Here is a 27,873-nt window from a genome sequence, read left to right as displayed (position 1 = left end):
GCAGAGCGCAACAATCCACTGGAAAAGCCCCCGAGGGCCCACTGAAAACGCCAAGTTGGCGAACTAAAACCAAACTTTCCGGAAGGCTGTCCCCCCCCCCGGCTTTAAGAAGGCGACACTCCCCCCAGGGCCCCCCCAAATGGGTTCCCTGGGATAACCCACCCCCCTACACTCCCCCCACCCCCCTCCCCGCTGGTTGGGGAAAAAAACCCGGCCCGTCAGCCGACAAACAACGAGAGCGGCACCCAACTACGGGGAGTCCCACGAGAGGGGAGGGAGGGAGGGCTGAAGTGGGGGGACGATCACGTTACCAGCGATTCCCCAGCGAATAAAGGATCACGAGGAAAAACGCAGGCAAAGCCTATGAAGGCTAGCTGCGACCGAACACCCAAATATACATAGACAAATAATATCAATTACTTAAAGCTAAGGGAAAAAAAACATGCTTTAACAGGGGTAATGAAAAATAAGGGGCGAAAAATATAAAACGCAATGGAGGCCACTCGATGAGAGTGGCGCACAACGAAAAAATTACTTGCTTACCGACAAAACGAAAACAAACGGTAGCTGACGAAAAGAAAAGGGGGAATCTTGAATGGAAACATACCAAACTAAAATAAAAGGGGGGGGTAGGGGGGGAACGTTAGATAAAACATCGAAGCACGAAAACAAAGAAAAACGTGCACGAACGCCGACCCCTTGAAAAACAGGAAATCATGAAAATAATAAACGTAGATCAAAACAAGATCGACAAAAAAGCCACTGCCACCCAAGACATAATAAAAAAATATATACCTGAAAATATATACTGAAATAATCAATAAGTTACAAGTATATAAATATAAATTATATAGGTACTGAAAGAAGCCCGCTCGAAATTGGTACAAAATAAGGGAACGACGTAATGGCGGCTCGCTACCGCCGCTCGCTACGGGAGAGAAGCCTAACAAAATCCTAAATAAAGGCAAAACGAAAGGCAAAATCACTCCCTAAATACAGAAAAAGGAAAAAGGCGAACCAGTACTTAACTTGGGTGGTGAAGATGGCAGATTGACGATCCATAACGAAAAAGAATAAAGAAACCAATAAAAAGAACAGATAGCTATAAAAAAGCGTGCAACGCTGGGAGGCTATCGATAAGAAAATGTCGCCGCAGTCCCTTCAAACAGGGTAGCTGGGTGTGACCTATAGGTCGGCTCCCGTTTCAGGGTCTTTTGATGAGGAAAAGGCTAATTGGAGGGGGTTGCTGTGGTAGTGTTTAACACTGCCCCAGTTCTATACCGACACCTTTTAATTTAGGTGAGCGAGTCAGAGACTTCTGACATGTCCAATTTAGCAGTTCTCTGGTATCATAGCAATATTTTAACTAGAAATAGTGCTAAAGAGGACACATTTCACGGACCGACAAACGTCTTGGCTGAGCCCAGAAAATATATATTATAGATATATATATATATAATATATATATATATATATATATATATATATATATATATATAATATATATATATATATATATCATATATATACATTATATACTATATATAATATATGAGATAGATATATATATATAATATATATATAGATATATATATATATATATAATATATATATAATATAATATATATATATTATATAATATATAATATATATATATATAATATATAAATATATATAATATATATATAATATATATATATTATATATAACCTTACATCATTTAGAAAGGAATTTGTTCAGTAATGAAATTTCCATGGTCTTATGTGTAAGGGCCCCACTTGCCATCGGCAAACCTGGCAACCTGGCAACCTGGCCAGTACCCACTGAGTCATGGTGTGACTGTGCGGATGGAGTGTGAATGAGTGAGTGACTGGCTTTCTCTTCCATCTTTTTCTTTCCTCTCTACCTCTGGGCAGAGGGCCACGGTCGTCACTACGCTGGATGAGGACGAGATGCAGGTGAGCTATATGACAGAGCCCCTTCCTATCCCTTTCACTAGGGATAGGAGCAGAATATCCACCACTTCCTCCTACAAGGGGGGGGAAGTGGATGCCAACAAGAGAAACCCATGACTTTATATTTGCTCCTGTACAGGAACAAGTTCTTACATTGCTGGTACGAAGAGATCACTTGCTCTCTCTTAGTACTCGGTCCAGAGGTCTGACCATTGGATCCTGCGGTGCACACCCCCGATCAATCGGACCAGAGGCTTGGATCCCTCCCTCGCTCTTACGACCAGGGAGGCATTCCAAGGTTGGGCGAACACCAGTCTGTTCACAAAAGACTCAGATTCCTCCCACCAAGAAGTGAGTCTTCCTATTGTAAAAGGACCGAAGGTTTGTATGCCGTGTCGGAACAACAATGACAAATTTGTCCAAAATTGCATTTTTCTAACTATACAACCTGAGGTCCTTTTACACATAGTCCCACCTCATGCCACCCCTCACTCTGCAGTTTTTTGCTTGGGCCAAAAGCAAAAGTGATTTGTTTACCTCCCAGTCGCACAAGCGCGCGACTGTCGGACAAGCAGTTAACTACCGAACCCCTTGTTCGAAAGCTTACGAACCTATCCTAGCTGCTTGCTAGTACCATTCCTATTGTTAAAAGGACTCCAGTCAGGTTTGTATAGTTAGGAAAATGCAATTTTGGACAAATTGTCATTTTTAGGCTAGTAGGCCTATAAGTATTTTTTTTTTTCCGCGAATTTAAAAAAAAAAAAAAACTTTTGTATGTCGACGTAAAAAATACGTCCAGTCGGCACCCGAGAGAGCAAAAAATGTCGACGTAAAATACGTCCAGTCGGCGTAAGAAGGGTTAATCAAATTTTAGTATTTGAAAATTAGTAAATAATTTTTGTACCATAAAAAAATGTATTTAGTCATGAAAATAACATCAAAATACACTAATTAGTGATTATTTTTGCCGGAAGGAAAAAATCCCACGAATGGGGCAGGCCAATCCCCCGGACCAAATAATGGGTAGACATGGCCCAGAGAGAAATCCGCGAATCCGGAGAACGCGAACACGGGGGGTCCACTGTATTATTATTATTATTATTATTATTATTATTATTGTTATTATTATTATTATTATTATTATTTATTATTATTATTATATTTTGTTAAAGATGATGGCAGCATCAGTGGAATTGATTTTATATATGGTCTTTTCAATTCTTCTTATTATATTCTCTTACCATATTCTAGATATTTGCTAATAGTGGCCGATGTTTATATTTCCAACGGTTTGAAGACAGTTTCTAAAAATAATAATTTTTTGATGGATGATACAAAAGTGGTTAAACAAATCTTAGTTTTTCTAAGTGCGTAACGGAATTTCCAACGTTTTCCAACCGTATCATCGGTTTCTTTTTCAAGGAAAGGTGAGCGTGAACTGATTGGAATGGGGTCGTTCGGCGGGTATTTATTGTGTCCCAGGTGCTCTGTCTGATTAGCGCTGCGTGATTCATTGGCTGAATAGAGATTAAGTCCCTGAGTCAAGCGTCTTGCAGAGGTGGAAAGCTCGCACTGCTCTTCGCGTGCGGACGCTGGAGACTGGGAGCGTAGTATTGGGCAGGGGCACCTGATCGGTCCGTTCAATCGGCTCTATGGTGCCGGCGGGCGGCGCCCTACGCGCCACCGTCGGGAGAAGTGAAGTCTCTTGAGTGTTGTTGAGGCTGGGTCTCTCCATCCCGATGTGTAGGGCCTCTAAGAGGCGGAGGCGACGGTGGTCTGCCGCCTTATCGATAATACCGATTTGTTCCGACACGGCATACAAACCCTCGGTCCCCTTTTCACAATAGGAAGGTACTATTGTAAAAGGACCTCGAGTTTGTATAGTTAGGAAAATGCAATTTTGGACAAATTGTCATTTGTTCCGACACGGCATACAAACCTTCGGTCCTTTTACAATAGTATCTTCCTATTGTAAAAGGACTCAGGTTTGTATAGTTAGGAAAAATGCAATTTTGGACAAATTGTCATATTAGGAATAATGTCCTTCCGAGTTATCTAGTATTGTGGACGTTTTTTGCATGGTTATGATGGCGCCTTACTGAGCGTGGCAGGATATCCTCTTGGAAAATCGCATTGTTGTCATACCAATGTAGGCGCCGGGGCATTCCCGGACAGGGCATTTGTATTGGTAGACAACGTTAGTTTCTTGAGAGAGTCCTGCATCACAGGGGCTGGATTGTTTATCATAATCAGGCCACTGGTCTTCTTGGTTTTGTAGTAAATGACCAATTTCACTTTTTTCACAGGGTCCGTTGGGAGACGTTCCTTCGATGATGTTACGAAGGGCGCTCGTCTCCTCTTTGTATTTCTTGTGAAATACTCCCTTGTAAAAGAGAGTGACGTCTTCAAGGGCGGCGGGGCGAGGCTCCTGCTGGTACCACTTATCGATGTTCTGCGAATGGCTTTTTCGACGTCCGGTTGGAATACCCGTTGTTAATTAGAACTTGGGCAACACGTTCTAATTCAGTGTGTGTGTCCTTCCACGAAGAGCAGTGTGAGAGCTCTCTTGATGAAGGCACTGATTGCAGTGCGTTTGTATCTCTCTGGACACTCGCTCTTGCCGTTCAGGCACATGCCCAGGTTCGTGGGTTTTGTTATACACTTGTGTTATGAAGCGTTCTTCTTGCTGCCCGACGAGGACGTCAAGGAAGGGGAGGCGACAGTCGCGGCAATGCTCGGTGGTGAAGTTGAGTTTGCTGTGGTGGTCGTGGAAGGCTTGTTGCAGGCGCTCTATTTCTTCCCACCGTGTTGGCACTGATGAAGGTGTTGTCAATATATCGGATGTACGTAGACGGTTTCTTGATGGTGGCAATACCCGACGTTCCACAGCACCCATGTAGAAATTTCGCGAAAAGTACTCCGAGGGGGAGAACCTAACGCTACACCGTCTTTTTGCGTGTACATATAGCCTCTGTGGGGTGGAGAAAGGGGCCTTTTTTCGTACATATTTCAAGGAGTTTTTGGAGGGCATGCTCAGGGATGTTTAATGGGGGCGTGGAGTCGTCTCTGTATACACGATCCAGAATTATCTGGATGTTTCATCCACGGGGGACGTTCATGAAGAGGGACTCCACGTCCATCGATGCAATAACTCCTCCGGGGGGTGTAGTTTTTAGGGCTTCTATAAACTCGGCAGAGGACTTCAAACTGTGGTCATCTGGAACGTAAGGAGTCAAAATAGCATTCAATTTCGATCAGCCCCTCCCAGACGACGTTCACAGTGGCAGCAGACCTTTACCTACAGTGCGAGTTCGTAACCCTCCTCAGGGAAAACGTTTCTCCTGACGATACGTTTTCCCAGACTCTGGAAGGCAATCGCCGCAAGGTGGGATGGCTGCTCCTACTCTCTTCTCCACTGCTAATTCCGCTCAGAAGGCTCGCCTTCCGAGCGAGTATCCATTCCTCCCCCCCATTCCTCTCTCCTTACGGCTACGAGGGAAAGGGGAGGGATCCTGCAGAGAGTTCTCTGTGGAACCACGTTTGGGAACTGCGTTACCGGGGGGGTGGGACCTTCGGGTCCTACCTGACGTAAGCCCCTGTTGTTGAGGAAGCATCCTGCCCCTCCCCATCCTAGATTTCTACGGGAATCGGGAGGACCACCAACTGATGATCGTTGACGAATTCGGGTGGGTTTTGCCGAGTGCTTAGAATTCTGCAGAATTTCTAGCACTCAGAGTTTTTTACGATCTCCAAACACTTAGGCGAAACCACGGTCCAGAGTGGGCTAGATGAGAATCCCCAATAATTGTTACCAAGGAGAATGCGAGACACGATAATCGGGAACCTCGCTGAATGCTCGAATTCCTCGGAATTTCTAGAGTTTGGAAGAAGCACTGCTGCTGAAGGAAGAATATCTCACAGTAGCCGACCAACCCTGGAATAGAGAACAGACGGGAACATCCAGTTTGGCTTGAACTATCATTTTCGGTATTCTGTTCACCATTGAAGCTTTCCTTTGGGGAAGACTTCTCCTTCACTCGCTGTTGACTAGATGAACGAAGGCGGTCCGACTCTCCCAATCCTTGATTCTCATTCCTCGAAGGGAAAGAATTTAGGATGGAGGTCGTTTGTCAGAAAAAAACCTACAAAAATATACTACGTATATTACCCTCGCGACATGATTCTGTTAAGCAGTTGAATTGTCCGGGGTGTAGGCGCACATACCGTAGTTAACTCTACAGATTGTGACCGAGATGACTAGTATTCCTAATTGAAACTGCAACTTGGGACTGCCTGCAACTCCCAGGGAGTTACCAGTTTCGATTTTAGATACTTATGGTATTGGTCACGACAACACAAACTACCGCCTTTTGTATTTACCGAAATCCTTTTCGTTTAAATATTAATTGCTCGAGGCGTATTTGTTTTTTTATGCTCAATGGTTCTAGCTGAACGCATTCCTTCGTGGAATAGATTACCTGGCAACTCAGGATGACGAGTCAGCGAGAGCTGTGTATTGGACTGCTCGATAGCAGCTCAGTACCAGCTGGCTCTCCGAGATGCACGGTCGGTTATGTCTCTCTCCCCTGCAATGATTGATTACCGAACCGTATCTCTGCCCAACAATCACGGACTTAGGTCTCTGATTAACGGGGATTCTCGCATACAGGAATGGCCACTCTACTGCTGTGACGCTCCGATTTCATCGTCTTCAACATTGCGAGAATTTTCAACAGAGATATCTCTTGGACTCTTTCATCTTTCTGTTTAACCGCACGGTAACAGAAGTCTGTACTAGTCTCCCGCTGCATCGCATTGCAATAATGCGGAATGATTTCTTCAGACATCTGAGTTTGTCTTCAAAATATCTCTTATTCGTAGGTGTGCAATTGTTTTTCAATTTTGTACATGAACTTTCCTGTCAGATATATACTTAGCTTACGTCTGACGTCACGACAGAATTCAAAACTCGCAGCACACCGCAACAGGTAGGTTAGGTGCTCTTACCTTACCCGCCGCTGGGTGGCGGGTAAAATTGAACCAATCCCGTTTTCTAGTCAGATTTTCTCTGTCGCCGCGACCGACTACACCTGTTGTCGGTTCCTCCCGATAGTTGGATTCATTTCTCGTTGCCTTGGATTGTTTTGGACTGACTTTTGGTGAAGTACCTGATCATTTTGGCGTTGGCATACGCGCTTTGTGGACCGTTTTTTATTTTCTTTGGATTTGCTCATTATTGTCATGATTTAGAAGTTAAGAAATCAGCTATGTTTAGAGTGTGTTTCTGTGAGTGATTGTAAGGTGAGGCTACCGAAGGCTGTGGTAGACCCTCACACAGTATGATGAAGTGCAGGGGAATGATTGTTCTTTCATTAACCCTTGTAAGGAATGTGAAAAGTTAATGAGGATGAATAGAAGTCTCTCTCTTCTACTTGAGGAAGTTGGAGAAAGATAAGGTTAGGAAGGCTTTGTCAAGAAGCTCTAGTAGGTCTCGCATTAGCGAGCTAGAGGTAGATAACCCTGTAACAGATGTAGTACCTTTACCTGTTTCAGCACCTGCTCCCTGCATCGAACCCGAAGATACGCCAGTGAATTGTGCAGTGCCCCTAGTGCAGTGGAGGGTGCGTCTGACCGGCTTCATAATGCTTCCAGGCCTAGACCTCTTCCAGACTCCCAGTCCCAGTGGAGGAGGAAAGTCAACAGCCGCAAGGAAGGTTAGGGAGAACCACCGGTCAGGCGTCCCCCCTCGGTAGCTCCTGATGTACGTTACCAGGCTACCTTAGATCACGCCAAGAAGGAAGTTTTACGTCAGTGCTCTTCTTTGTCTTCGCCCTCTCCTCAGTGCGGATGGAGCTCCTCGGAAGCCTCGCGCCCGTTGAAGAGAGCCTGGGAGGCTCCTTGCGCCCTTCCCTCCAGCCCTGAATGCTTTTTGGATGAGCCTGATGTGGACATTAAGAAGCCCAGGAGATCTCAGGAGTATTTTTCTCCTAGTAGGGCTCGAGCATCGTTCCCGGTAGAGGAGTTTAAGAGGTCACCCGCTCGGATTTTAGCGGGTCTGCAGGCGCAGATTTCGGCTCTGGCTGACTCCTTGGCAGGGAGTTCTCGCCGTAAGAAGGACGTCTCTCTCCCTGTGAAGAAGTCCAGGCGCCCCTCTCCCGCCTTTCGCTCTTCGTCGGAGGTTGCTCTCTCTCCCGGACGATTGGATTATCGCGTGAGGCGCTCGTCCCCGGACAGATTCCCTTCCTCGTCCAGGCACCAGTCCCCTGGTAGACGTGCTCCTGTTGACATCCTTTCACCTTCGGACAAGGAACAAGCTCCTCGTAGGCGTTCTCCGACCGTTAGACGCACTTCTTCAGTCTCGCATTCTGCGCTGGACAGACGGCAGTCTCCCTATTTGCGAGCCTCTCCCAGCAGGCACTCTTCTAGAGACAGGCTCTCTCCTCTCGTCTGGCGCCAAGAGCCTGGTAGGCGCTACTCCCCATGTAGCCGCTCCTTTCCAGGCAACCGCTCTCCTCTTGACAGGCGCCTAAAGTCGGACAGGCGCTACTCACCAAGTAGGCGCTCTTCTCCTGTCAGCCGCTCTTCTATTGTCAGGCGCCACTCTCCTGGTAGGCGCTCTTCACCTGATAACCTCTCTCCTTGATTCAGGCGCCTGGAGCCTAGCAGTCGCCTCTCCCCAAGTAGGCGCTCTTCGCCAGAGAGCCGCTCTCCTCTTGGCAGGCACCAAGAGCCTGGTCGGCGCTTCTCACCCAGCAGGCGCTCTTCTCCAGGCAGCCGCTCTCCTCTTGACAGGCGCCTAGAGCCTGGTAGGCGCTCAGAGCCTGGCAGACACTTCTCTCCAAGCAGGCACTCTCCACCAGGCAGCCACTCTACTCTTGATAGGCGCCAAGAGCCTAGAGATTGCCTTCCTCTGGGGAGGAAGGATTCATCGGATAGGTGCTCTCCGGAAGTTTTGGCCTCCCCTGACAGGCGTCAGACTTCTGCCAGACGCCCCTCCAAGGATAGGCGCACTTCATCCGACAAGACCGCCTACCCTAAGAAGGATCTTGAGGGTTCTTCTGTTGAGGAAGAACAAGAACCATCGGAAGAAGAATTGAATAAGGATTCATCTGTCTCTTCGTATAAGAAGCTAACAGACCTGCTGCTCCAAGAGTTTGGAGATGCCCTTTCTCCTGTCGCTCCTCCTTCGCCTCTCTCATTGTTTTCAACCTCCAAAACGATGAAGGTTTCAGCATGCGTCAGGATGAAACCAACAATCTCTATGAAGAAGGCTCTGAGAGGTTTTGGGGAATGGCTTCTCTCCAAGGAAGAGAAAGGGAAGACAGTTTTTTCTTTCCCTCCGTCCAAACTGACAGGGAAATTGGGATTCTGATATGAATCGGGAGAACCTTTGGGCCTGGTTCTTCCCTCCTCTGCGGACTCAGACTTCTCTTCATAGGCGGATTCCTCTCGACGCTCTGCCCTTCTGTCTGCGAAGACTACGTGGGGGATGAATGAGGTTGACCACCTTTTGAAGGGAATGTTCTGAGTCCTGGAAGTCTTCAACTTCCTAGACTGGTCCTTAGGAGTATTGGCTAAAAGGACTCAGACCCCGGATTCCCTTTCGCCTGAGGATCTCCATAGTGTTCTCACTTGTATGGATAAGGCAGTGAGAGACGGTTCGAGTGAAGTTGCGTCACTCTTTGGAGCAGGAGTCATCAAGAAGAGAGCAGTGTACTGTTCTTTCCTTACTAAGTCAGTATCACACGCGCAGAGAGCCTCTCTTTTGTATTCGCAACTCTCTCTTCTGCTCTTTCCGAAGGAGATCATTAAGGACATCTCGAGCGCTCTCTCGGCAAAGGCTACTCAAGATATGCTGGCTCAGTCGGCGAGGAAACCTCGAGCAGCCTTCCAGGCTAAGACCAAGAAAGAGACTCCCTTGAGGCAGGAGCCCTTTCGAGGGGGCCCTCCTTCCAGAGCTTCTACCACTAGAGGAGCGAGACCGTTTAAGAGAGGGAGAACCTTCTCTAGATCGATCAGATCAAAGAAGTAGAATACAAGTCCTCCAGACAACAGTAGGCGCCAGACTGCTAAGATTTGCCGACGTCTGGGCCCAGAAAGGGGCGGACAACTGGTCCCTCTCAATTGTCTGCAAAGGGTACCTCATTCCCTTCACATCAAGACCATCTTTGACGACGACTCCGAGGGAGTTGGTGGCCAAGTACAAGGACCCCATCATGAGCCAAGCCCTTACTCTAGCGGTAGAGCAAATGCTAGAGAAGGAAGCTATAGAACTAGTGAACGATCCTCTTTCTGCGGGTTTTTACAACCGCCTTTTCCTAGTTCCAAAAGCCTCAGGAGGATGGAGACCGGTTCTGGATGTAAGCGCCCTGAACTTCTTTGTGAAAAAGAGGAAGTTCGCCATGGAGACGACATCTTCAGTGTTGGCTGCTCTTCATCCAGGGGACTGGATGGTGTCCCTAGATCTTCAGGACGCTTACTTCCATGTGCCTATCCATCCTTCTTCACAGAAGTATCTGAGGTTCATGATGGGAGGGAGGATATTCCAATTCAGGGCCTTGTGCGTCGGCCTCTCAACAGCCCCTCAAGTTTTCACAGGGCTAATGAAATATGTAGCGCAGTGGCTACATTTGGAGGACCTACAAAAGACCCTTACCATGGCAAGTTCGCTGGGACTTTTGGTGAACTTCCAGAAGTTTCAACTAATCCCCAGTCAAGAGCGGATTTATCTGGGGATTCAGATGGTTTCTCCGGATTTTCGGGCGTATCCGTCCCCAGAAAGGATAGCTTGATGCTCCGAGAAGGTCACAACCTTTCTAGAGAAAGATGCATGCACAGCGAGGGAGTGGATGAGTCTGTTGGGGACACTCCTCGTTGGAGCAATTCGTTTCTCTAGGAAGGTTGCACCTCAGACCTCTCCAGTTCTTTCTGCACCAGAACTGGCGTCGTCTCTCACAAGACCTAGAGTTCTCCTTCAAGATCACAAGGGAGATCAAGAAGGACCTTTTATGGTGGGCGGACCCTCTCAGATTTGTAGAAGGTCTGTCCCTGCACATACCGAACCCCAACCTAGTGTTGTTTTCCGACGCGTCGGAAACAGGTTGGGGAGCGACGCTCGGATCAAAAGAAGTGTCAGGCACCTGAGAGGGGGAACAGGTGGCCTAGCACGTCAACAAGAAAGAGTTGATGGCAGTTTGGCTGGGCTTAAAAGCCTTCGAGTCACACGTCCGAGATGCAATAGTGCAGATCAACGAGGACAACACCACAGCCCTGGCGTACATCAGGAAGCAGGGGGGAACGCACTCCTTCTCCCTGTACGAAACAGCAAAGAACCTTCTGCTGTGGTCGGAGGCAAGGAGGATCAGACTCCTCACCAGATTTGTGTAGGGAGAAAGGAACGTCAGGGCTGACCTCCTGAGCAGGAAAAATCAAGTCCTTCCTTCGGAGTGGACTCTTCACTCAGATGTTTGCCAGGACCTGTGGAGAATGTGGGGCAGACCTCACATAGACCTCTTCGCCACAGCCAAGAACGCAAGAATAGACATTTACTGCTCCCCGATCTCAGACCCAAGGGCAGTGGCAGTAGATGCCTTTCTCCTAGATTGGAGAGGTCTAGACATGTATGCGTTTCCTCCCTTCAAGATACTGGGAGAAACACTCAAGAAGTTTGCGACCTCAGAAGCGGCAAGGATGACGCAGATAGCTCCGTTCTGGCCCACCCAAGACTGGTTCACAGAGGTACTGGAATGGTTAGTAGACATTCCAAGATCCCTGCCACAAAGGATCGATTTGCTCAGACAGCCCCACTTCGACAGGTATCACAAAAACCTCCCTGCTCTCAATCTGACTGGCTTCAGACTGTCAAAAGTCTTGTCAGAGCGAAGGGGTTTTCTGCAAAAGCTGCAAAGGCTATCGCCACAGCAAGAAGACCTTCTACCCTTAGAGTCTACCAGTCGAAGTGGGACGTCTTTCTTCGTTGGTGCAGGAACCAGAAGCTTTCCTCAGTACCTCTGTACCCAATCGCAGACTTCCTCTTTTTCCTTATGGAAAATGCGGTCTGGCGGTTTCAACCATAAAAGGTTACCATAGTCATGCTAGCTACAGTGTTCAGGCACAGAGACCTGAACATTATGGATAACAAAGATCTACATGATTTGTTAAGGTCTTTTGAAACATCCAAGAAAGTTTCTGCTGGGATTCCAAGCTGGAATCTTGATGTGGTTCTTCGTTTCCTGAGGTCCTCGAGGTTTGAGCCGCCTCAGTCAGCTTCATTTAGAGACCTAACGAAGAAGTCCCTGTTCCTCATGGCTTTGGCATCCGCCAAGAGGATAAGTGAGCTGCATGCCTTAGAAGGAAGAGTAGGGTTCAAAGGAGATTCCGTGATTTGTTCCTTCCTTCCTTCCTTCATTCTTAGCCAAGAACGAGAACCCTCAAACCCATGGCCCAGGAGTTTTGAGGTTTAAGGCTTATCTGCTCGTAGGGGAGGAAGCGAGAGGACTCTTTGCCCTGTTAGAAGTATAAACTTTTATCTTCAGAGAAGAAGAAACTTAAGGGCAATAATGATACCTATGGTGTTCTGTAAGAGATCCCAGTAGGCCATTGTCGAAAAATACACTGGCTTTCTTTATTAGAAGCCTTGTGAAAGAAGCCCATGTTGCATGCAATGAAAATCAATTTAAGCTCCTAAAGGTCAAGGCTCATGAGGTGAGAGCCATTGCCACATCCTTGGCTTTCAATAAGAATATGTCGCTACAGAATCTTATGAAAGCAACATTTTGGAGATGCAACTCAGTCTTCGCTAACCACTACCTGAGAGACGTCAAAATTACGTATGACAAGTGCTTCGCGTTAGGCCCGTACGTATCAGCGGATTGGTGCTGGGGCATGGAGCTGAAAACTATCCTTTTTAGTTTATTTCCCTTTTTGGTATTGTGTTTTTATGGTTGTATGAAAGTGATGCGGGTAGGCATCTCTTTCATGTCGTATATCTAACAAGCATTAGATTGGTTAGGTGATCGGGTTTGTGTTTGAACTCCTTGCAATGGTAGTGTACAGGTTCTGTCTTGTAAGTGGGCGAATCCCCTTTGACAAGATCCTGCTTGGATTCTACCAAGTAAGCGGATAATAAATCCCTTTGGTAGACCCAAAGAGTCTGGCAGCTGTAGGTCACGCCCTCGCTGTAGCTCTTCAGGCAATGCAGACTAATAGACAGTACCTATGAAGTCTTCAGCCTAAACAGGTAAGAACCAAGGTTTTTAGATCCTACAACAGGTGTTGTTTCCCTTTTCTATGTTACGTAGCTGTCTCTTACCCTCCTCCAAGGGTGCAATCAGCTAAGTATATATCTGACAGGAAAGTTCATATACAAAAATGATATTGTTTAGTATACAATAAGTTTTGTACATACTTACCTGGCATATATACGATTGATGGCCCGCCCAGCCTCCCCTCAGGAGACAGGTGGAAGAGAAAATCTGACTAGAAAACGGGATTGGTTCATACACCCATCACCCAGCGGCTGGTAAGGTAGATCAACCTGACCTACCTGTCGGCGTGTGCCGAGAGTTTTGATTCTGTTGTGATGTCAGAGACGTAAGCTAAGTATATATCTGCCAGGTAAGTATGTACAAAACTTTATTGTATACTAACAATATCATTGTTCACCCCGAATTAACAGATGTATCGGAAGACGTCCCCTACTCCCCGACCTGCCAGCTCCACTTCCAAATGTTCAGCCCATGAGAAGCAGTTCTTCAGGCAGTACTTCCCTGTGTTTTCATTACTGAAAAACGCCCCGCTTTCATTGCAACTACGACTCCTCACTGGACAGCAATGAAATAGTGGTTAGCGTTTTCAGTCCTTTGTAAGCACAGATTCAGAATCTTGAGAATCCTTCTCTCGATTTGGCTGTGAAGACGTAGGTTGCATTCACTATCCACCTTCGTCTTCAACGGCACAGAGTGTTGTTTCTCCTTAGCTGAGATTCAACTATTATGAGAATGTCTTGCCATCAGGGACCTCGGTCTCTAGAAGGCAATTGACTTTCGCCTGTTGGGCACATGCCTTAAGAGAATCAACACCTTGACGTCCGGCATCAGTGACAAACAAATATACGATTGGTTAGGTCTCTCTGCATAACCCTTTAAAGGGCGAAGGTCACGTGACTTGCTCGGATGCTTGGACAACTTGCCTCTACCGAACGCAGTCAGTCGGCAGCTGTCAGAGCGCCCGAGTCAGTTACGAACTACGCTGTGGACTTAGTTCGGTTGTTCCAGATCAGTCATTACTTCGTCCTAATAGCTTGTCCTAGTACCCATACCATCGACACCCACCATGGAGTGTCGGTGTCCTATCCACTACCGAGAAGAAGAACTTCGCTGCATTGGGATAGGAGAATGCGAGACACTTCGCTGCAGACTTCGCTGCAGACGGATAGACCAGTATGGGTACTGGATATCACCGAAGTTGAGATGAGGGATAGGTCATGCGATATTCCCTTCTTTTTCCTCTGAGGGAACTGCATTGACTTTTCTGCGAAGTCAAGCATCCAGGGGATTGGCGGATCCGTGACGATCGATTTAGTACCCCCGAACTTCGTAGCGAAGACTCAAAACCCTTCGGTCCCTGATGATCGGTTCGAGTCCTTCACAATCCCCTCCCTAATGGACTTCACCGCCTTCGATGCGAAGGAGATGCTGCTTTGTCCTGTGAGGGCGCGATGGCGCTATCTGAAGAAAACTCGACACCCCAGGCTGAGTGTTGACGCCTCATCGTTAGCACCGGAATGATCTAGAAAGAAGTACAGGAACACTCTTTCCTTCTGACTACGTAAGGTGATCAGGAGGGGATACGAAGCTGATGGTAGCGATGACATCCGTACCCTTCGTCCGAGAGCCCACGAAGTCAGAGATATTGGTTCTTCCTTCTCGTTCCGCAAGAACCTCTCTGTGGCGCAGGTACTGAAGGCAGGGGTCTGGTACAACCAGACCACATGCACCTCCTTCTACCTTCGGGATATTGCCCACGGGTCCTTGGATACTTTTTTCCTTGGGACCCGTGGTGGCTGCTCAACACGTTGTGTAGCTAACCCAGACCCTCGCAGGCTGAACAGCATCGATTCCTGGTGTGACTGTAAGAATGGATGAGGAATGAGAGTGTGACTGGCTCCTCTTCCCATCTTTTTCTCCCCTTCTACCTGTGGGTTGAAGGATACGGTCGTCACCCTGCTGCATAAGGACGAGATGCAGGTGAGCTACTCTACAGAGCCCCATCCTATCCCTTTCACTAGGGATGGGAGCAAATATCCACCACTTCCCCCAATAAGGGGGGAAAGTGGAAGCCAACAAGAGACAAACCCATAACTTATGTTGCCTCTTGCAAACAGGAACAAGTTCTTGCTTGCTGGTACGAAGAGATACGCTTGCCTCTCTCTCAGTACTTGGTCCAGAGGTCTGACCATTGATCCTGCGGTGCACACCCCGATCAATCAGACAGAGGCTTGGATCCCTCCCTCGCTCTTACGACCAGGGAGGCATTCCATGATTTGGGCGAACACCAGTCTGTTCACAAAAGACTCAGATTCCTCCCAGCAAGAAGTGAGTCTTCCTATTGTAAAAGGACCGAAAGGTTTGTATTCCGTGTCGGAACAAATGGCAATTTGTCCAAAATTGCATTTTTCGTAACTATACAATCCTGAGGTCCTTTTACACATAGTCCCACCTCATACCACCCCTCACTCTGCATTTTTTGCTTGGGCCTAAAGCAAAAGTGATTCTTCGCCTCCCAGTCGCGCGGCGCGCGCACTGTCGGACAAGCAGTTAACTACCGAAATCCCTTGTTCGAAAGCTTACGGCCATCCAGCTGCCACTAGTTACCTTCCTATTGTAAAAGGACCTCAGGCTTGTATAGTTAGGAAAAATGCAATTTTGGACAAATTGTCATTTTTCATTTTTTCATTATTTGCAAAGATTAAACAGTACAAATATATTCATAATAATGATGATCTAAAGAAAGGTTGTTTTGCATGTTGGATCCAATTACAGTATTACTATTGCTATTATATTCTTACTGTAATACAGAATATAAACATTGTCATGTATTCTCAAAATCTTGACTGATTGAGTATGTATTATTGATATCTTCATTGCAATTAGTTTTTAGAAGAGATATAATTTAGAGATACCTTTTCTCATAAATTAACAAAGTTTGGTTGAAAACATGCAGATATTACTTTATTGTATAAGCATTAGGTGTGATTTCTCCAATTCCGAACATCACTTTTGCCTGGCCGTTATTTGTTTTATTCAACCTCGGCTATAACTTGCAGCTTAAAGTTACTAGTATTCTTTCTTGAGAGTTTCTTGCATAAGGGATGAACAAAAATGTATTTTATTTTTACTTAAGGAAGCCACCATTTAGAATCCGCAGGGTTTAACAACTAACAGTTTTAACATAATGACGTCAGCAATCAGCTGTTTCTCAATTCATTTGTGTATGTCAATATACGTAGGTTTACAATTGGTTCGTTCAGAATTCTAAAAACCGGATTTTTTTAGAGAGAGAGAGAGAGAGAGAGAGAGAGAGAGAGAGAGAGAGAGAGAGAGAGAGTGCTGCCTCAGTTAGATTGTTTCACTGGTAGATATCCACTTGCAAAATTCAAATAATAGTTGTATTGAGGATAATGATAATTTTAATAAAACTTGTTTTACTGTATCTAATCATATTGCATGTATTATCATATTACAATATATGAGCAGAGCGATGATGTGCCATTTGCATTCTGGTTTTGTTTAGTCTCAATCAGCTGATTGCATTTTACTGATATTATCACTGTCTTTAGTTGCCGAATGGAACTTAATTCAGAGATACATTCCTTTCGTAAGTTATCAAAGCTGGGTTTTAACAAAGCCAATTCTATATCATGTTTTTTGTACAAATTTTGCCGAAAAGGGAAGCCACTGTTAATAATAACAACGCAATAATGAACGATAAGTATTGCACAAAATTATGGTTTATATGACTGAATTGCTCTAAACATTTACAAGCCAGTTTTGCGTGCTGCCTCACTTGATGTTCACTGCGATTGGTATGAAAGTATGGGGGAATGTGAAAATAGAGTGTCATAAAATCATTTTAAAAATGCCATTGATAGTACCAAAGATTATTTTTATGATAGCAACAACGAAGCCGAAGTCAACTCACCAGACTGGAATCCCTGTGATGGTGGCATATGTGATGAATCATGTGATATGTATGAGAAACTTTTAATGAAGAATTAACATTATGCTATCCTAAGTGTTATTACTACTGTAATTACTTTATCATTGAAATTTCTGAAAGGTTACCAAAAGATCATTGAAATTTCTGAAAGGTTACTGAAAGATGGAGGTTGCTGTGAGGGTTTCATTGATATAGAATTATTCCTCAAATAAGCTATTTGTTATGAAGATATGCCAATAATATATAAGGTTAAAGTGTTTTATTAGCTTCATTATCAGTTTATTTCATAATGTGAATCTTCATGTATGTTGGTGGTTATTGCACCCTTACGAATTTGAATATAACCTAAAACTTTACGCTCCAGCAAAATAAAAAAAGCAACAGAAACCAAAACCAGAACCATTAAAATAAGATAGCTCCCTAACTTAATCAACATCATCATAGAAAGAACCTTTAAATTCTCTATTACCTATAGTAATCACTATATTAACAGATCCTAAATCCAACACATTAATCTGCCATGGTAATCCATTAAAGTTTATCTTAAACTAAGACTATCTCAAAAGCTCAATCCTTTCGTACTAAAGCCCTTTTTAAACTTATAAAAGACAGAAACCAACCTGGCTCACACCGGTTTGAACTCAAATCATGTAAAATTTTAATGGTCGAACAGACCTACCAACTAGACGGCTAAACCTAGCTGAAATTTTAATTCAGCATCGAGGTCGCTACAACTCTTGTCGCTAAGAACTCTCAAAGAAAATCATGCTGTTATCCTTAAAGTAACTTATACTTTTAATCCACAAAGAAGGATCAAATACTAATTATAATTATTAAATTAGATAAACAGTTACACGATATATCTACATCTCCCCAACGAAATATAAGCCCAGCAAAGCTACTTTTCACTTAGATTGCAAGCCAAGTTAAATTTATATAAAGTTTTATAGGGTCTTATCATCCCACTAAATAATTTGAGCCTTTTCACTCAAAAGTTAAATTCAAATCACATAAAGGAGACAGCTTATCCCTCGTCCAACCTTTCATTCAAGCCTTCAATTAAAAGACTACTGACTATGCTTCCTTCGCACGGTCAAATTACCGCGGCCCTTTAAATCAATCAGTGGGCAGGCTAGACTTTATAACTTATACACACAGACATGTTTTTGATAAACAGGTGGAGACAAAATTTGCAGAGTTCCTTCTGAACGCCTTTTATCACTTAAAAACTTTATTATATTTAAGATTAAAAAAAACATCTTAGAATTCAAGGTTTGGTTTTTAGAATTGTAGTATAAGATTAACCCCAATTTTTAAGGGTGAAATTTAAGATTTAAAGGTCATCTTATACTTGGAAATATGTGGTATTATTATTATTATTACGACGTAGTTTGATAAGGCTAGTGAGTTATGTATATATAAATAGACTCCTCGTGTTTGCCCAAAGGATTTGTTAGACTCCAGGGTTTGTCCAAAGAATTTGTTCCTAAATGATTGTTTTAAGGTGGTAAAAGACCAAAGGTGCTGTTTTAAGGTGGTAAAAGACCAAAGGGGACGGGTGAAAGGGTAAGTATAGAATTCATTATAATTAGTAGTGGATGGGCTGCTGGAAAGAACTTTAACACCTTGTACATTTTTCTGCAGAAACCATACTGTACATAGTAAACTCCATAGTAATCTTTTTCATGGTGAAAGCACTAGCTATAAGTAAAGTAAGAGGTTTATAATATTTAAATAAATTATTTGTTATCATTATGATATGAATTTTTAAGTTTGGGTTTCTGTATTTAGTTTAATTTGTAGTTTATTGTAGTATTTGGAATGTAAGAAAATTTCTCTTTTCAGATGCCATTGTTGATAATGCAATGCTCCAAGTCCATAATAGAGGAAAAATCAGTGTTGGTACAAAATTATTGATCCATGGAGCTGAGCTGGCTGGTCATTTTTCGCCTTGTCATCCGTTAGAGGTACAATGTCATGTATTTTAGAGTCAGTCTGTTATCAGTTTGTTCAGTTATTCACCTTTCATGATATAAAATAGTCTGAAAGTACAATATCCCTAGATCATCCATATTATAGGGTCTGAAATGAATAGTGTTACATAGTTTAGGCTATTGCAAAATTCTAGCCCAACTTAGCTCAACTGATGCAATACTGCATAAGTAAAAATAGTAAAGGCTGCTGTACCAAAAAATCTGGTAATAACATTTCAAGTACACCCACAAATTCTCTCTCTCTCTCTCTCTCTCTCTCTCTCTCTCTCTCTCTCTCTCTCTCTCTCTCTCTCTCTCTCTCTCTCAACTTGGAACCTCCTTGATGTGGTGAGGGGATTTTCCCACCTATGTCAAAATTTACAAAATCTGATAAATAGGAAAATATGTCATGTATTGAAGTAGAATTAAATCTGAAACTAATTGGAGGGAACTGTGGTAGAACCATCATCTACCTGACAATGTTCAGACCCGTTTTTTCTAAGTGGAACTAGATATTCTGTGGAGCTGGACCACAGATTCCAGGGGGGTCTATTTGTAGGAATAGGTCTCTTGGCTTTCTGTCCAGTGATTAGGGCGAGGATGACTAATATTTTATTGTCAGTCCTAGCAAACAGGTGTGGGCCATACTAATCATGTGATGCCATCCCTTTTTAGGGTAGGGTAGGGTAGGGACGCAGACATTTGGGAGTCAGTTCCCACTTGTGCTGCCATCAGCGGAAGATTGGACATCATAAAAAACCTGTAATATCTTTCCAAGATTTATGTTTATTAATTTTTTAAAGTACCCCTGGGCCCCATGATAGAAAAAGTATGGGGCATTCGATAACTATGGAATTGTCAGTCCCGAATCTCCTTAGTACGACTTCAATCAGTGTAAATGCTACAAAGGAACACCCTGTTCCAAGCAAGATTTCAAATCCAGAACACCCATTAGGTTGCTAAGAAATTAAAAAAGAAACAAGTAAAAACCAATTGGTAGACTCCAGTATTATAACAATGGAACCATACATAATAAACTATAATTCTGAATCATAGGCAAGTAATCCTCCCAACACCCCTTCAGTTCAACAGTTCGCCATCATTACAGAAAAATCTAACAATTCTATTAATAGCAACATATGTGAAACAAGGACCGAAAAGAAACAAAAATTACCGAATGAATCCCACTGTGATGCATTTTGATTACCTCTTTGGACCAGATAATTGGTCAAGATTTCTAGTCCTAAAAACAAAAACGAAATCCCAACAGCTATACTAGAAAACAAATTATTCAACTTATATCCAACTCAGAACATGGAATGTAGACACATCAAAGATGTAAACAACAAAAAGAAAGTAGTCTACTGCCTTTATAAATATAAAGGAAATACTAAATGATATAAAAATAACAATTACAAGCCATGAAACTGAATTATATACAAGGTACAGTCATTTTACCAACAGCAAACAAGAACTTCCTTCAAAACAACTACTACTAGACTCCTTAAAATTGAGATATAAAGGTGGGTACACACGTGCGAACCGAACCTTGTATTGTAACCGATTCTTGTGACAAAAACGCAAGTGTGGACGGTTCCTCGAACCCGAACTCCGAACCCGCGAGGTTCGAGGCTCTGTTCGCCCTCCGTCCCGGCAATTGTTGGTTTTTGGGCCCTGAATCAAAGGGAGGTGTCTTTGCACGTTACGCAATGTGTGGACGGGACCTGTATCACACGCGTATCAACAGAGGTTGCTGAACTTGTTAACAACCACTATGAACAAGGCCATCCATAGTAGAGTCCCTTGTTTTGGTCAGTCAGTACGTATATGTCTACCATGGCTGATTGGAGTGAGGAAGAGGTCCTTCAATTTATTATTTATTACGAAGAAAAGACTACTGTGGGCCAGCAAAACTTCTTGGAATCTCATGTCAGCGAGTAATTCCCGACCACTGTATTCTACCCTTCTAATATATAACCTTGATTGCCACCATCTTCTTTTATTTCACTTCATCTTCGATAAATAATGTATATAAATATACGGGGCAGCTGCTACTTGCATGATGGCCATCGTCGGTAAACAACCCGGACAGACTGATGATCGCAGTGGATTGCAATGAAGTTACGTGGTTACGGTTCGTCCTCAACATTTTGACACCTTGTAACCGTATATGCGTAACTCAGTTGCACATACAAGGTTCGGCTCTCACGTGCACGTGTGTACCCACCTTAACAATACAGGCTGTCCCCGGGTTACGACGGGTTCTGTTCTTGAGATGCGTCGTAAGCCGAAAATCGTCATAAGCCGGAACATCGTCAAAAATCCTAAGAAAACCTTACTTTTAATGCTTTGGGTGCATTGAAAACTATGTAAACTGCATTCTTATGGCATTTTTCATCAAAAAAAACCTTCAAATATTGATTATTTTGCATTTTTGGTGTCATATTTCATCTGCCAGATGAGCGTTGTAGGCGTCGTAACCCTGGAAATAATGTCTGATGAATATAATTGAAAAGCGTTGTAACCTCAGAACGTCCTAAGCCGAGACTGTCGTAACCTGGGGACTGCCTGTATTCACGATCTAGAAATATACTCAATTCCAAGTTGGAAAGACAAGAATGAAAATATCAACATTGCCAAAATAAAATTCACAGGCCAAGACCTCCCATTTAAAATCAAAATTATCGAATAAAATAAAAAAGTTCATCCTTTCATTCCAAAATCACTACAGTGTACACATGCTCAAAGTATGGACACATTAAAAATGCCATAATAAGGCAATGTGTACTGTGTTCCCCCCTATTCGTGGGGTATGCGTACCAGAAAGATACATACATGTGCGTGCGAATAGCTAGAATCTGTGAAAGTTTGAAACCCCTCTTAAAAATACTTAAAACTGCCCATTTTGTCAGTTAATACTGTTATCACAAAAAGTGGATTTTATGATGAAATTGAATAAAAAATGGGAATTTGTGGATATTTCTCATAGAAAAATGCTGTGAATAGATGAATTTTCCGCGAATTATGAGTGTACAGTCAACCCCCTTTATTCACGGGAAATTCGCCTATTCGCTGATTTTTCCAACGATAAAGAATAACTAATTAGTGTATTCTGATGTTATGTTCATGACTATGTAAACATCATTTTTGTGATACAAAAATGATCTAATTTTCAAATATTAATTGATTATTACTATTAACCCTCTTACGCCGGAGCGGTAAATAAAAAATTGTCTCCCGTGTGCCGGAGGGGTTTCGGAGTGAGCGCGGAAGCGGAAACAAAAAAAATATTTTTTTCAAAATATCACAGCGCGCTTAGTTTTCAAGATTAAGAGTTTATTTTTGGCTCCTTTTTTGTCATTGCCTGATGTTTAGTATGCAACCATCAGAAATGAAAATAATTATCATTATCATATATAAATAATGCAATAGTATATGATAGCGCAAAAACGAAATTTCATATATAATTGTATTCAAATCGCGCTGTGCGCAAAACGGTTAAAGGTAACAAGTTACTTTTTTTTTCGTTGTAATGTACACTAAATGTGATCATTTGGTATATAACGCATTGTAAAACGATAAAAAAGCAACACAGAGAAAATATTATCACAAAAATAATGCATGAATTCGTAACGCGCGGACGTAAACAAATATTTTTTTCAAAATTCACCATAAATCTAAATATTGTCCTAGAGACTTCCAATTTCTTTCAAAATGAAGACAAATGATTGAATATTACTATACTGTAAGAGTATTAGCTTACAATTGCAGTTTTCGACCATATCTGACAAGTTAAAGTTGACCGAATGTCGAATTTTTTTTAATATATATTATTATATGCAATTATTTCGAAATAAGAAAAACTACAATCTTCAAATATTTTTTCGTTTTATTCTACATGAAAATTGCGCACATTTTTCATATATAAAACTCTATGAAATGCCTAATATGAAATGGAGCAAATATTCCGAGAATGGGACGTACGTATTTCGGAGATTTGTGGCGGAGAATCCGCGCGCGGAGGGAAGGAAAGATTTTTTTTAAATTCACCATAAATCTAAATATTTTGCTAGAGACTTCAAATTTGTTTCAAGATGAAGATAAATGACTGAATATTACTAGACTGTAAGAGTTTTAGCTTACAATTGCGTTTTTCGACCATTTCGGTAGAGTCAAAGTTGACCGACGTGGTTTTTTTTTTTTTCTATTTATCGTGATTTATATGCAAATATTTAAAAAATGAGAAAAGCTACAACCTTCAATTATTTTTTGTTGTATTATACATGAAATTGCACATTTTCATATATAAAACTTTATGTAACGGGCTAATTTCAAAAATGGTTGCAAACATTACCACAATCGCACGTATGATTTTTTCGGAAGAGTTACCGCGCAGACGTAAAGAAAATGTTATTTTTTTCATAAATTCACCATAAATCGAAATATTGTGCTAGAGACTTCCAATTAGTTGCAAATGAAGGTAAATGCTTGAATATTACTAGAATATAAGCGTTTTAGCTTACAATTGCGTTTTTCGACCATTTCGATAGAGTCAAAGTTGACCGAAGGTTGAAATTTTGGCAATTATCGTTATTTATATGAAAATATCTCAAAACTGATAAAAGCTAAAACCGTGGGTTGTTTTTGAGTTGTATTGTGCATGAAATTGTGCACATTTTCCATATATAAAACTTTATATAACGGCTAATTTAAAAATGGTGCAAACATTACACAATCGCATGTATGATTTTTTCGGAAGAGTTACCGCACGGACGTAAGAAAAAAGTTTTTTCATAAATTCACCATAAATCGAAATATTGTGCTAGAGACTTCCAATTTCTTGCAAAATGAAGGTAAATGATTGAATATTACTAGAATATAAGCGTTTTAGCTTACAATTGCGTTTTCGACCATTTCGGTAGAGTCAAAGTTGACCGAAGGTTGAAATTTAGGCAATTTATATGAAAATATCTCAAAACTGATAAAAGCTACAATCATGAGTATTTTATTGTTGTATTATACATAAAAATGTGCACATTTTCATATATAATACTTCGTGTAACGGCTAATTTACAATGGTACAAAATTATGTCAAAGTGACGAAATAATTTCCGAGATGTGTCACAGATACTTTTAGTGCGGCAAGAAAGTATTCGCGCGCGCGCGCCTGCGTAACGATTGTAAACAAACAACACCTTGATCCGTGAACTCCCAGCATCCCCCAAGGCGCGTGATTCAAAAGTTTTAGGCTGGTAGGCCTATAAGTATTTTTCCGCGAATTTTAAAAAAACTTTTGTAAGTCGACGTAAAATACGTCCAGTCGGCACACGGGAGACAAAAAATGTCGACGTAAAATACGTCCAGTCGGCGTAAGAGGGTTAATATTGATGAATACTGTAATACTCTCTCTCTCCATTGCCATTTATCCACTTAGCATCAGAAAACATAAGCCTGAGGCAAATGAAAACAAACTATTATTATTGCACATTATCTTTTTCTTTTATAAAATATAGTATCCTTCACCTAATCATTTTGGGTAAAAACCAAAATATTACAGCTAGATCATAACAAATGACAAAACTAGAAGTGAATGATGTGACTGGGATGAGTAGGCTGTGTTAAGTAGTTAGTTTGTACTGAAGAAATTGAATCCGACTTTAAACGATACATTTTTCCTTGCTTGCATATTAATATCTTATTTTGAAAATAAATTTAACAAAGTACATCAATACTATTTGTTATTACCATGGGTAAAACCTATGCTTCCTACATGTGCATGGAATGTTAACTTAATTTTAAATTCCGTCTCATTACAGCACTTTTTCTGTTTAAAATTAAGTGTTTGCAAGCTTTAATCAAAATTTTTAACTGTGCAGTATTAGCAATATAATCTCATTTTGATATGTAGGTATTTGATAATGATTACCTAACTACTATCTATGAAATATATGTATTATTTGTCTTAGCATCAGTTTGTAAAGGGGTACTCACTTAAAGCACTATACGTACCCTACACAATGTATGTTTCCCTGTGCATGAAGGCTTTGAACATGTATATACATACATACTGTAATATGCTTATATTCTCCACATATCTCCATTAGAAATTTTTTTCACAGTACAACAATATCATTTATGTAATTTATATCTTTTGTGAATTTGTAGACTTTGTAGGGTATCAGACCCAGAATATGAGAAAAAGGCTCAATATGTATAGTGGTAATAAAATTATTGTACTTAATATGAAAATATTTTACTAGCAACATAATACTATCTCAGTTTAGTGTGTGAATTAAATGTTCTGATTATTTATTACTGTAATGTTATATCACAAATGTAGTAATTCCTGGAAATAATTTTTTCTCTTATCAGGCCCCGCCAGGTTTAGGTTTGCGACTTCATACAAACATGGTAAGAAGGGCACGTTGGTGGTCACGCCTTGGCCTCATATCTCAACCACTCTGCTTGCCTGTGCAATTGGGGTCAATTCTTAGTGATGGTGGAGTTGTCGGTTGCATTACTGTGGTACTTAGTCGCGTTTATCCACTCATTTATTTTGAAAGATCCAACAAGAATTCTTGTTTTCGAGGGGAAAAGGCTCATCTAAGACTTGTGAAAGAAAATCAGCAGCTCAAGGAAATAACTTTACACCAGGTAAGAAATTCATTACAATATTCTGTAACTTGAAATGTTAACTCAAAGCTGTGATTTTCTTTTGTAGAGATTATTGTGGAAAACTGGAATATACTGTACTGCAGTGGATGTTGTTGTAAGCAAAATATATTCATTTAATTGATGAGATGGTATTGTATTACATTGGAGAAGTAAGAATTCATCGTATTGTTCTAATTTTATTTTCCCTATGCTGTTGTGTTTTCCTGATCAAAATTGCGTAATCTGCATAGTCTAAACTTTCCAACTTTATATTGCTAATTCAGCCTAAGCTACTTCCTTATTTGGAGACTATTGCCCATATGCAGTGTTCCAGATCAGCATAGATCATCTTGAGAATCTTATCTGTCTTTAGATTGTCTGTATTGATGAAATTTATTAACACTTATGGTATTTGTTCTTTAGAGATTGTTACCTTGTTTAACCCTTACTGGATGGGTAAATATATCGATATGCAGCTCCTCAGGCCAGGTAAACTTTGAGGTCAGCCAGTTTACGAAAAACACATTAATGGAAAGAGGAAGATATGCAAATGTATATGGTGAAAAAAAAAAAAAAATTGAAAAAAATTTTCCCTACCTTCCATGAGAAGTTAAAAGTGACTGTTTACAACCCCTTGTACAAGACATCCATAGCGAGGGACCCTGGAGGGAAGCGTAACATCATATAGCAAACCAACTGTCCTTCTTGGGTTGGTACTCCTGATAGGCCTAACTCTGATCGCACACCCCCATTAACTCTGCCGACGCATCTGGAACGAAAACAAGATGGCGATGCACACCCCTCCCTGCAGGGAAAGGAGCACAATTAGTCAGATTTACTTGCCAAAGCACATCCTGATACATCCAAGCTTTGAATTCATAAGCAATCCATATGATATATGTGAAAACCCAAAGTACAGGCAGCGAATTAACTGTATCTGAAGAGTTTCTGCACCTACAACCTAGTACACAATGAGTGTACCCCGACGTCAAAAACGTCGAAGGTAATATCCGGGTGTTTATCTGCTTCTTATGATATCCAGGAAATCTCGAAGCATGAGAAGGCTCCATGTTCTCAATAGCGCCCTGAAATTCCCCACACAAACAGCCAGATTCAGAACAACAGGGGGCAAACTAAACCGGCTTTAAAAGGATGGAAGCAAAGCATGTCCTTTCTTAAGGCGTAAGAAATAACTAACAGGGTCTCGAGTTAAAGAGGGGTATGTGGGTGGCTCCACATGACTCGTGACCAAGCACAGATGCCAATACGTAGTCGCTTGCGTACACAATTTTTTAACTTTACTGGTTTCCAGCTGGCGCTAAGTATTTATCCTAATGTTAAGACCTCAGGTTTGTTAGTTATGAAAAATACAAATTGAATAAAAATTTGTCATATTTTAACTTATATGTTTTTTATAATAAATGATTTTGTTTTATTTTGTAAAATTATAATTACTGCTTACACAATATCAAAACATATAAGAAATAAAATCAGTAACAAATTCTTAGCATATTTGTTGAAAAATATTTACATAAATTTACCAAGAACGAAGATTCAGTAAGTTTTTATTTACTTTTACATGTATTTTCTAATATTTCTTTGCACTTTTCTTTGTAAAATTACATTTACAACCAACATACTATCATAAACTAAACAAACTATCATAAAAGACAAAAACAAAACCCAACAGCAACCCCTTTGTATATTTACGAGCAAATTTACAAAAAGGCGCCATGTCAGACAGAGACATAATACATTCCCCCTTGAAGTTACAAGCAGAAGCAAAGTCCTGAGATGCCCGACTTATGGTTTTAGCTAGTGTAAAAGTTGCCATTAGTGAATTTATGGACTATAGAAGTATTGGTACCTCTTTCCCGCCCAGTTCTTTCTAAAGTTGCCATTAGTGAATTTATGGACTATAGAAGTATTGGCACCTCTTTCCTGCCCAATTCTTTCCAAATTGGTGGCGCTTAATATTGTTTATCTACAGAATCAATCTATCCACCACCCCAAACCTGTTATTACTACTCCCAAGGATCAATCGATCTATTAAGGGTTAACCAGGTTTATTC

General features: G+C 41.8%; 2 protein-coding genes across 2 annotated transcripts in view; one reads left to right on the top strand and one right to left on the bottom strand.

The window, feature by feature from the left end:
* Positions 1-27,873, bottom strand: part of LOC135212621 (breast cancer type 2 susceptibility protein-like) — a 256,947-nt gene that overhangs the window by 15,602 nt on the left and 213,472 nt on the right. The gene's annotated exons all lie outside the window — the stretch shown is intronic.
* The window catches only part of LOC135212395 (breast cancer type 2 susceptibility protein homolog), a 100,249-nt gene continuing 91,400 nt past the window's right edge, over positions 19,025-27,873 (top strand). The window contains exons 1-2 of the mRNA XM_064245765.1: positions 19,025-19,141; positions 25,520-25,801. Coding sequence (XP_064101835.1) covers positions 19,040-19,141; positions 25,520-25,801 — 384 coding nt within the window. The 5' untranslated portion in view covers positions 19,025-19,039. The remainder of the gene's footprint in view (positions 19,142-25,519; positions 25,802-27,873) is intronic.

The sequence above is a fragment of the Macrobrachium nipponense genome, chromosome 41 (genome assembly GCF_015104395.2).
Source record: "Macrobrachium nipponense isolate FS-2020 chromosome 41, ASM1510439v2, whole genome shotgun sequence".
NCBI lineage: Eukaryota > Metazoa > Arthropoda > Malacostraca > Decapoda > Palaemonidae > Macrobrachium > Macrobrachium nipponense.
The sequence above is the reverse complement of the archived record's forward strand: the minus strand, read 5'-3'. Positions and strand labels throughout refer to the sequence as shown.